Source organism: Orycteropus afer, unplaced genomic scaffold (genome assembly GCF_000298275.1).
Source record: "Orycteropus afer afer isolate SDZICR_OR568_19922 unplaced genomic scaffold, OryAfe1.0 scaffold00997, whole genome shotgun sequence".
Classification (NCBI taxonomy): Eukaryota; Metazoa; Chordata; class Mammalia; order Tubulidentata; family Orycteropodidae; genus Orycteropus; species Orycteropus afer.
In genome coordinates, this window is record NW_006922584.1 from 175,181 (window position 1) to 187,393 (window position 12,213).

At 39.7% G+C, this 12,213-nt stretch overlaps 1 protein-coding gene across 1 annotated transcript in view; it reads left to right on the forward strand.

Moving 5' to 3' along the window:
* Positions 1 to 7,316, forward strand: part of NUP160 (nucleoporin 160) — a 76,446-nt gene extending 69,130 nt beyond the window's left edge. The window contains exons 29-32 of the mRNA XM_007958509.1: positions 204 to 345; positions 2,259 to 2,384; positions 5,931 to 6,035; positions 7,227 to 7,316. Coding sequence (XP_007956700.1) covers positions 204 to 345; positions 2,259 to 2,384; positions 5,931 to 6,035; positions 7,227 to 7,316 — 463 coding nt within the window. The remainder of the gene's footprint in view (positions 1 to 203; positions 346 to 2,258; positions 2,385 to 5,930; positions 6,036 to 7,226) is intronic.
* The last annotated feature ends 4,897 nt before the right edge of the window (positions 7,317 to 12,213 follow it).

Below are 12,213 nucleotides of genomic sequence, written 5' to 3' on the forward strand. Positions count from 1 at the left end.
TAATAACTGGAATATACTGTAAGTTGGGAATTATCTCTTTCCTTAAGTCACAATGACCTCGATAGTGTTAGTTATGATTTAGTTATGTTATCACTCCAATTGTGAGCCTCTAAAAATTTTTCTTTGTAAATTTGTGCTTTGAATGGTACTGCAAATATCTATAAAGAATCTAAAACTCATTAGTCCTTTTTGTTTTTATCCAGTGCTACTGATGAAGCATGGAGACTATTATCAACTTACCTGGAAAGGTACAAAGTTCAGAATAACTTGTATCACCACTGTGTAATCAACAAGCTCTTGTCTCATGGAGTGCCTCTGCCTAATTGGCTTATAAACAGTTACAAGGTATGTGGTAGTTTGTTTATTTATTTAATTAATTTTTATTGTATTTATTTATTTAAATTTTATTGGGTGACAGAGCAAATTCATTTTCCATAGCAGTTCATCCACGTTTTATTTCATGAGATTGACTACAATTCCCCACAGTGTAATAGCTCTCTTCCCACTTCCTCCTTGTAGTAACCTCTTTCCTCTGTTGTTCCTTCCTTTGCATTCCTGCCTCCTGAGCTATCTCCCTGTGCAAATACTGCCCTTCTGTTCTCCTACAATTGATGGCTGCAACGAGTGTACCTACCTGTTATATATGTTCATCCCATATTCCTGTCTGTTGTTTGGCTGGAAGCCATGGGAGTGAATTTAGTCCCAGACCTGAAGGGTAATTAGGGGCCATAGTCTCAGGGGATATGTGGTACTTTAACTTAAAGAATATGAAGCTGGTCTTTATCATTCTGAATATTTTCATGACATGATTAAAAAGAAAAAATAGAGTGATATTTTATGGGAACATACTGATTTACAAACTTTAGCAGCTTCTTGATCTTACTTAAAAACATGAGGAACAATTTAATGAATACTTGGATTTAAAGTTCTGTAGGTTAGTAATTAAGTTAATGCCTACATGTGTTCTCACTGAACACGTTTATATTTAAAACAGTGGGTAGACCTGTGATACATGGGTGTATGAATGATTACTCACAAACATTCACAGATGTGGGTGGAGTAGTAGTTCAAATACTACAACAGTGTTTCTTTAAATCAGTTTTTGTCAAAATAGGGGTTTTGGGCCACCTGTATCAGAATTATTACAGGGGTGAGATTGTTTGAAAGTAAGTTCATTGTTCATTAAGTAAGGTGATTCCTGGGCTGTACCTGCGAGGTAGGAACCAGGAATTTACATTTTAATAAATTCCTGATTTAATTTTGATGCACACCTAAGTTTCAGGACTACTGTATCTGATCCACATTGGAGAACCTTATGAAAATACAGATGTCTAAGCCCTACCTACCCCTACCTTACTGAACTCCAATTTGAAGGAGAAGTGTATTAAAAATATTCACAGATGATTCTGATGCACACAGTTATTAAAGACTTGGAAGGACATCATGCTTGGTAAAATAGAGGGTCAGGGGAAAAGAGGAAAACGCCCAGTGAGGGGAACTGACGCAGTGGCTGCAATAGGAGGCTCAGATATACCTGCTATCGTGAGGGTGGCATGAGACCAAGCAATGTTTCCTTCTATTGTACATAGGGTTGCTGTGAGTCAGAACCAATCGTGGCACCTGACAACAACAGGGAGCTTTTAGAAAAGAGGCATGTGGTGCTACAGCGGTAAGCATGGCTAGGACAAGGAGAGGGCACCCAGAGCTCAAAGATAGGAAAGTTGATTTTTTTTTTTTAAGTTAGAAAGTAGAGAAGATGATAAAAGTAAGATTGTGATCAAATCAGAATATGGAAAGCATAATTAACATAATAGCATACTTAATAGAACCTTTTATACTGAGACTTAATTCATTTTTCTCTAACCCTGAATTAAATAAAAATTTCAGACATTTAAAATCGATGATTTTGTAAACTTCTTTTCTAGTTGTCCTGAGTAGTAATGTGACTACATTGTGTCTTTCGTACCATTGCTGGAGAGTTTTGTTGGCTTTTACATATGGGAACTGAAGCAGAAGTTAAAATTTGCTTTGGTCACAAAACAGGAGGAGACGGCAACTTAATGGATAGGGCCTTAAAAGGTGCCCAGGCTCTTAGAATCCAACCTTATCCCAAGATATAAATGAGTAAACTAAGGTGCTTACTTACTGACTGACAATCAGAAATGTAAATGCAAGGGGATCAGACACTCAACATCCTTTGGCCATTGCCCAGGTGAGATGTAAATAGGTAGATGTTCTTAATCACCTGACTTTTACAGAAAGTTGATGCTGCTGAGTTGCTCCGTCTGTACTTGAATTACGACCTTTTAGAAGAAGCTGTGGATTTGGTTTCAGAATATGTGGATGCTGTATTGGGAAAAGGACACCAGTACTTTGGAATTGAGGTAGGCAATACAGACATTTCTTTTTAATTCTGTACTATCACATTAAATAAGGTGAGGATCTGAAAGTAAATTGGAACTATAAATTAGTGGATTTCACTTATACTGTACTATACTGTTTCTATGGAAAGAGATGATAGAGAATCTCACTATCAGTCTGAACCAGGCCAGGGCCTGACCATGGAACAGACCATCAATTCCTGTTATGCAAGTTTAAGCTGAAGCTGAAGAAAATTAAAGCAAGTCCACAAGAGTCAAAATACGACCCTAAGTGTGTCCCTTCTGAATTGGGAGACCATCTGAAGAACAGATTTGATGCACCAAACACCAGTAACCAAAGATCAGACAAATTATGAGATGACATAAATGACATTATACATGAAGAAAGCAAAAGGTCATTAAAAAGACAGAAAAGGAAGAAATACCAAAATGGATGTCAGAAGAGACTCTGAAGCTTTAGAAGACAAGGTAACGTATTAAATGAAATATTGAAAGATCTGGAGTAGAAAATCAAAACGGAAGAACACACTTGGATTTCTCAAGCTGAAATAACTAAAAAAATTCAAGCCTCAAGTTGGAATATTGAAGGATTCTATTGTATTGAACAAAGCAGGATGCAGCAAAAGAAGATGAAAGGAATACACAAAGTCACACTACCAAAAAGAACTGGTCGATATTCAACTATTTTAGGAAGTAGCATATGATCAAGAACCAGTGGTATTGAGGGAAGAAATCCAAGCTGCACTGAAGGCATTGGTGAAAAACAAGCCTCCAGGAATTGGCGCAATACCCATTGATATGTTTCAACAAATGGATGCAATCTGGAGACTTTCCCTTATCTATGCCAAGAAATTTGGAAGACAACTGCCTAGTCAACTGATTGAAAAATACATATTTGTGCTCAAAGAAAGATGTTCCAGCAGAATGTGGAAATTACGAATAGCATTAATATCTCAAGTAAAATTTTGCTGGAGATAATTCAAAAACAGTTATAGCAGTATATAGACAAGAACGGCCAGAAAATTTCAGGCTGGATTTGGAGGGTGATAAGGAATGAGAGATATCATTGTTGATGTCAGATGGATCTTGGCTGAAAGCAAAGAATACCAGAAAGATGTTTACCTGTGTTTTATTGATTATGCAAAGGCATTCAACTGTGTGTTTTATAACAAATTATGGATAACATTTCAAAGAATGGGAATTCCAGAACACTTACTGGTGATCATGAGAAACCTGTACATAGGCCAAGAGACTGTCATTTGACTCCAGCAGAACAAAGGGATAGATACTACATGGTTTAAAATCAGGAAAGATATGCCTCAGGGTTGTTTTATCTTTTCACCTAAGTTATTCAGCTGAGCATATAATCCAAGAAACTGGAGTATATGAAAAAGAATGTAGCCTCAGGATTGGAGGAAGACTCATTAACAACCTGAGATATGCAGATGACACAACCTTGCTTGCTGAAAGTGAAGAGGACTTAAAGCACTTACTGATGAAGATCAAAGACTACAGCCTTCAGTATGGATTACACCTCAACATAAAACAGAATTCCTCACAAATGGACCAATAATCAAAATTGTGATAAATGGAGAAAAGATTGAAGTCAGGGATTTCATTTTACTTGGATCCACAATCATTGCCCAGTCAAGAAATTAAATGACATACTGCATTGGACACATCTGCAAAAGACCTCATTAAAGTGTTAAAGAGCAAAGATGTCACTCTGAAGACTTAGGTGGGCCTGACCCAAGCCATGGTATTTTCAATAGCATTATATGCATATGAGAGCTGGACAGTGAATAAGGAAGACAGCAGAAGAATTGATGGATTTGAATTGTGTTGGTGAAGAATAACATGTACCATGGACTACTAGAGGAATGAGCAAATCTGTCTTGGAGGAAGTACAGACAGAATGCTCCTTAGAAATGAGAATGGCCAGACTTTGTTTCTTGTACTTTGGTCATGTTGTCAGAAGGGACCAGTCCCTTAAGGATATCACGCTTGATAAACTAGAGGGTCAGCAAAAAAGAAGCTCCTCGGTAAGATGAATTAATGCAACGGCTGCAAGAATGGGCTCAAGCATGACAACAATTATAAGGACGGCATGGAACTGGGTAGTGTTTGATTCTGTTGTCCATAGGGTCACTATGAGTCAGAACCGACTTGATGGCACCTAACAATGATAACAACAGTATTTGTAGTTACAGAACTAGTTTGACTCCAAGATCAGGGACTGCGTATCAGCACTCTATGAGTCTCCAATTTCCTGTTTATGGAATGGGAATACATTCCACTTTCCTCTACCAAATGGATTTGACTTTAGTCAATATTTGCAGGACAGTGGTAAATAAAATGGTATATACTGAACATTTTCTGTATGCCAGAGGCTATGCTAAATCTGTGCAAGTGATTTCTCAGTTAATCTTCATAGCAGCCTATCAAAAGCTGATTTTTGACCTTTTAAAAAAAAAAAAAAACTCATGAGGAAAGTTAGGCCCAGAGGTTAAGTAAGTTGCCAAAACTCACAGAGATGATAAGTAGAAGAGCCAGACCTAGCTAACTACAAACCTTACCTCTTAACCCCTTAAGTATTCAGACCTGCGCTTTTCCTCTTCCAAATATCTTTTTCCAGATACAGGCAGTCCCCAGGTTATGAACATCTGACTTATGGATAATTCCTGCCTGCCTGTTAAGCAGGGCTTCAAACTGATTTGAACCAGTTCTGTCATGAGTTCCAGAGCAGAAACAGCAACAGATGTGAATTTTTACAATTTGAGTGATTTGTCACAGTAACCAGAACAGAATAATTTGGGTCAGAACCCTGGAATGGGAGACTTGGAGAGGCAAAGTGAGCCCTTTCAGGAGCTCAATGAGGAGATTGGGTTATTGTTAGGATTGTGGGAAGCCACACACATGGAGAGCCACCATCTCCAAGCAGGCAGCTGTCTCAGCACACAATCCATTTCATGTTTATGTAAATCTGCCCTTAACTGTGAAACAGTTGAACCAACCACCTACTTACTTAGAACAAATTCTTCATCGTAGTCACCTTCACTTGCTGCATGTTCAGCTTTTAAATAATTGAAAAGCCTTTTCTTGCACTAAAGTGAGGCTTAATAAGAACTGTATGCAACTGTTCCGACCAATCTACCAATTCGGCTTAAAAATACACTTAGGAACGGATCTCATTCGTAACCCAGGGATTGCCTATAATTTGGATCTAAATTTCAGACTAGAAATGGTATCGTTCTTTGCCAACTCAGAGGAGTTTTGTTGCATCTGTTTATCATTAACAGACCTCAGTGCTCCCTTAAAAAGATAAGGAGGTGGCATAATTTCAAAATAAATTCAGCTATAACTGAGCAAAGGACAGGCTTATAAAGTCGGGCGGGAGTCCAGCTGTGCATGCACACACACACATGCAGTTCTTACTGTGAAAAAATAAGAAAGTGAAGCATTTGAGACCAAGAAAACAACTACTCAGGGTAATTGGTATGCTTTTTAGATTTCTTTTTTTTTCCCAATAACAGTCCTTTTTCCTTTTAGTTTCCACTGTCTGCAACAGCCCCAATGGTGTGGCTCCCTTACTCCTCTATTGATCAGCTTCTCCAAGCTCTGGGAGAGAACAGTGCCAATAGTCACAACATCGCAGTAAGTAACCCTTTTAGTACAAAGTCTCCTATAAGTCTTTGCACCAGCAGTTACATGGTACAGCTTGGTCTTCAACTCTGAGGGACGTAAGGGGAGAGATAAACTGTTTATTGCCCTTCGCATGCTGCCCCAATCCCTTTATAAATAAAGAGTTTAAGCAACTTAGCCAATTCATTCAACAAAGTGAGTGAGGAACTGTGTGGGCAGCGATTATACACAGACAAATGACATGTAGTCCATTCTTCAGTCTACAGTTTACTAAGGCAGACACTACAGGGTGAACTGGTACTTGAAATACAGCATGAAAACTTACCATTACCCTCAATGAACTTAGCATATGCAACCACATTTTCCAGGACTCGTATATTAGGAACTTCTTCAAAAGGAAAAAAGGATAGTGTTTCTCTTGTTCAGACTCATTTGAGTGATGGCTTGTTTGTCTATCAGTTACATCTAGGTGGAGTGTCTTCTGAGTCTACTATTAGAACTTAGAGAATACACTTCTAGTCAGTGACTTACCCTTTTGCATATTTGTCTTCCAAACTGATAGGCAATAGGGAGAAAGGAAGACAGCCATGAAAATTAGTTCCTACTGATTGGGTGTATCAGGCGAAGTTAAGTAAAGTGTTAACAAGTAATTCACACTGTCTGAGTGTTCATCCCTGCATGTCACTTAGCAGCCAATGCTTAGTGAAAATCAAATGCAGGCTCTCTGATTCTGGGAAGAGAGCTAGTAATGCTTTTATTTAAAATACTGATGAGATCTGTGTACTTAGAAATTCATTAGGAAAGCAGGATTGGAGTCTTGTTTATAGCAGAAGTTGTTTTACCTGCAGAGTCACAGAGCAGTCTCTACTTACCCATTTACCCATTACCATTGAGTCACTTCTAACTCATAGCGACCCTGTAGGGCAAGTAAAACACCTCAGGGATTCCAAGGCTGTAAATCTTTACAGAGGTAGACTGCACATAGTTCTCCGTTGGAGCAGTGGGTGGGTTCGAACCACCAACATCTCGGTTAGCAGCCACCAGTGCTCCTTCAGACTCTACTTAATGGTGATTAAATGAAGCATGGTGGCTAACATCTTTCTCAGGTGAAGTCTAGTGAACTCAAAATGGTTAATAACATCGATCTTATTCATATTCAGTCCTTGAGCTATCCTGTGATGATTTCCCTCCTTTCTCTTACAGTTGTCTCAGAAGATACTTGACAAATTGGAGGACTACCAGCAAAAAGTTGATAAGGCAACGCGGGATTTATTATATCGTCGGAACTTGTGACCCTGATGGTGGCCTAGCCTTTGTAACCGCTTGGTGCCTCTTAGGGCTTAAAACTTCACCCCACAGGAGCCCTGTACTCAAGGCCAGGTTTTCTAACTGTAAATGACACGTGCAGCATTCAGGTCTGTGTTCTGGTCAAGACAGGGGTGCAGCCCTGAGGGAAAAGGGCCCTGTGTTTGCTGGTGGTGCTAACACACAATTTCTGTATTTCAACCTTGGTATCAAACAGCTGCTTTTGTATATGATTCACAAGCTTTTTTAGAGTTTATATTTTTTTAAATTACCAAAGACATTCTTTACCTGCAAATTAAAACCCACCTTCACTTTCCAAAATAACTGATGGTGTTGTAGCTAACCACCAAAACAGTCACTGCAGATCTTCTCATTCTTACTATCACGTTTTGTATTTCAGTGGAATTGACTTGGGCCAGAACTGACATGTATTTTCTGTATTGCAAACAGAGGCTGATGATTTTATGTACTCTTTTCATTATTTATTGTGGAGTTTTTGTATGACCTTCAATAAAGTATTAAATAATTTGGCTAGATTAAGCCTAAAATGATGACCAGCTGTTTAAAAGAAGATCTCTTATTTTAATTCTGGTTCTGAGGCTAAAGTTGAGTAAACTCCTAGCTACGAAGAAATCGGAAATCCACCACCTACAAAACCAACAGATTTTCAGTGTAAATTCTATAAATTTCTATGATATCAAGCTGGACTTGATCAGACAATCTGATAATGTATTAGGTCAAAATATAAACTTTCCTGGTCAGATTCAGAAGCATTCATACCTACAAATTTTGGGCAAAATGGAAAATAATAAAATCTTCCTGCAGGTTATTCTGTATATTAAAATTTATCTTTTAAGAAAATGATCTGTATACTAATTGCTTGTATGTCACTGGTCTCTCTAGAGTTTCTCATAAGCCTTTCATTTTGAGTGTACTAATACTATATTTATGTTACACATTTAAAATAACTTTGAGTTTCCCCCTGGTACTCTTGTTGGTAGATATGGTTCTTTTTCATTTTAGCTCTTGCAAAGTGGGTATAGGGCCAGTGTCCTCTGACCTCCTCTGACTTCATGAGGGGCAGAGAAAATCACCATTAGCCCAACTTTCTTACCACTTCTGATTCCACCATCCCTCTCGTGGCACTCTCTACTTCTCTACTGTGTTTGATAATTCGGTGCAATGGCCACACACAACTCACAGACAATACTCACAATCATGGGGTTTATTAGGGAAGTAACAAGTTACAATTAAGGTTCAGGAACACCCAGGATACAATTCTTCCATCAAGATAGCCTCCCCTTAGAGACAGTATGGAAAGAGTCTGTGATCAGCATGATGACATTGGGGAAAGGAAGAATACTAAAACGTGCACATAAGATATAGGTAACAGAGGCAAAATACGCACAATAGTATATGCACAATACTGCATTACCACTAACACCAAACACCAGGCTGCAGATAAATGCATAGACAACTGAGAAGATCAGTTGGGGGGTCAGAGAACAGCAATGTACCCTACACCAAGGATAGATTTAGCTGAGGATGTTACATGCTGTCGAGTCAGACCCAACTCATAGCAACTCCTCCTTGGGTTTCCAAGGCAGTATCACTACAGAAGTAGATTGCCCAACCTTCCTTCCAAGGAGTGGCTGGTGATACAAAATTAGCCATACTCATTACAGAAGTCAGAGCTGGAGTAACCTCTCGGAGACAACCAAACACCTTGAGAGAGAATCACCAGGCCTGCTGATGACACGTGCAGCATTCAGGTCTATGTTCTGGTCAAGACGGGTGCAGCCCTGAGGGAAAGGGTCCTGTGTTTGCTGGTGGTGCTAACACACAGTTTCTGTATTTCAACCTCAGTATCAGACAGCTGCTTTTGCATATGATTCACATGCTCTGTGGGCCACAGTACATAAAAATCGTGTTGCACAACCTATTTTGGTGAATAGCGACTGGGGTCTTAAAAAGCTTTCGAGCAGCCATCTAAGATGCAACTATTGGTCTCTCATCTGGAGCAAAGAAGAGTGAAGAAAAAGCCATTTGGAAACAGTCCAAGGATATGATGGACTTCAAGACCAGATGGTGCCTGGCTACCAATGCCAACCACTCAGAAAAGGATCAAAACTGGAGATCCTGGATAGAGTGGGAGGAAAAATGTGGAACAAAATTCAAAAACACAAAAATGACCAGTATTAGTGGTCAGATAGAGTCTGGTGGAACCCCTAAGACTATGGCCCCAGGATAGCCTTCAAGCCTAGGATTAGATTTACTCCCAATGATTGGCTCTGAGCCCAGCAGTAGAAAGATTTACATGGTGGGAAAGCTGGACAGATAGGAGTGCATAGTTAAGGGCACAGGGAAGGGGTGGTGAAAGACAGCCTCCCCATGGCTATGCCTGTCTTTGATCCATAGTCTCCATCCTGCTCAGGCAAGTGTTAAAAAGTGCTTTTAGCTCAACCAGCAAGCTGCCTGCCTAAAGGTGCTCAGCTTTCTTGCTCTGTGGGCCAGAAATCCCACAGCTCTGTCTCCTGCCAATCTCAGCTACACTGCCTCTGTTGCCACATCTCTTTACCAGTCTCTGCCAAGGAGATCTAACACAGGGAGCTGGGGTCCAAGGATGCACTCCACTGTGCTCCACTCCACTGCTGGCTCTTCTCTCTTGATGGCAGTGAGACCCCCTTTCCGCCTCTGGGAGGGCTCATTTTAAGCCTAGTGAAATGACAAAACTGACCAATTAGGGTTCCACCCCCACAAGGTTTCCTAGACCTTATTTACATGACTGACAAGCTAACAATCTCCTTGGCAGACCACAGCACAACACATTTACATAGTTCCACCTAGTCGCCTGGTGGGGGCCACGAAGACTATGGCTATGTGAAGAAGACTGTGGCATCAGGATTAGAGGAGAATTCATTAACAACTTGGCAATATGCAGATGACACAGCTTTACTTGCTGAAAGTGAAGAGGCCTTGAAGCACTTACTGATGAATATTAAAGACTACAGCTTTCCATATGGATTATACCTCAACATAAAAATTCACACAATTGGACCAATAACATCATGATAAACAGAAAAGATGGAAGTTCTCAAGGATTTCATGGGCGCTCTAGTGGCAGAGTGCCTAAGGCATCTGACTGCTAACCAGAAGGCTGGTGGTTGAAACCCACCAGCCACTCCTCAGAAGACTGGGCAATCTATTTCCATAGGGATACAGCCTCGGAAACCCAAGGAGGGATCGCTATGAGTTGAATCAACTTGACGGCAGTGAGTTTGGTTTATTGTTTTATAGAAGCAGCAGTCAAGAAATCAAACAACATTGTTTAATAAATGGTGCTAGCAAAACTGGATATCCATTTGCAGAATAATGAAACAAGATCTGTACCTCACACCACACATAAAAACTAACTCCAGATGGATCAAAGACTTAAATGTGAAACCTAAAACTATAAAGTTCCTCAAGGAAAAACTAGAGGCAAATTTAGGGGCCCTAATATATGGCATAAATAGATTATCAAGCATAATAACCCAATATGCACAAACAGCAGAAGAAAAACTAGATGATTGGGACCTTCTAAAAATTAAATTTTCATGCTTCCAAAGACTTCGCCAAAAGACTCAAAAGAGAACCTACAGATTGGGAAAAATATTTGGCAATGACATATGTAGAATTTATAGAAAATTTATACAATTTATAGAAAACTCCAACACTCAATAACAAAAAGACAAATGATACAATTAAAAAATGGGCAGAAGACATGACTAAACACTTCACCAAGGAGACTATTCAGGTGCCAACAAACCTATGAAGAAATGCTCAGGATCATTAGCCATTAGAGAAATACAAATCAAAATAACAATGAGATACCATCTTGCCCCAGCACTAGTAGCAAAGTTTAACAAGACAGAAAATAACAAATGTTGGTGAGGATGTGGAGAGATTGGGACCCTCATACACTGCTGGTGGGACTGTAAAATGGTACAACCACTCTGGAAAGCAGTATGGCGATTCCTTAAAAAGTTGGAAATAGAAATACCATTTGACTCAGCCATTCCATTACTAGGTATATATCCTAAAGAAGTAAGAGCCATGACAAGAACAGACATATGCACACCCATGTTCATGACAGTACTATTTACAATAGCCAAAAGATGGAAACAACCTAGGTGTCCATCAACTGAGGAATGGATAAACAAACTATGGTACATACACACAGTGGAATACTATGCAACCCTAAAGAATAACAGAATCTGCAAAACACTGCATAATGTGGATGAATTGGTGGACATTATGCTGAGTGAAATAAGTCAATCATAGAAGGACAAATATTGTATTAGTCCATTATTGTAAAAGTCAAGGAAAAGTTTATTTATGGAAGGAAATTTTCTTTGTTGGTTTCCAGTGGTGGGAGGGAAGGGGAGGGAACACTGTTAGATAGGTAGGGACAAGTATTGGTTTGGATGAAGAGAAGGTCAATGTACCAAATGTGAGTGATCAACATGGTGGCATTGAGGAAGAGGCAGACATAGAGAGGTACATGGGAGGTGCAGACAACAAAGATGAACCCTTCTGCACATACAAAAGAGCACTGCATTGTTAGTGAAGGCAAACATGGGTATATGGGTGGATATGGGTGGACAGGCTGAACTATTAGGTATGTCTATGCAGTGGGGAGTGTACCCAAGACCGTGTATAGGGTTAGCAGACAATGGTTCTACAAGTGTATTTGTATGTTCTGCAAGAATTCCCAGGTGTATAGTAGAGCTGAGAAGGGACAAGGTTGTAGTCACTTCTTGGTCACAGCTACTACCCAGAGGGGCCTAATAGTTGAACCTGTGGGCTCGGAACCACAGTCGCAGGAGACATCAAGCTCAATTGG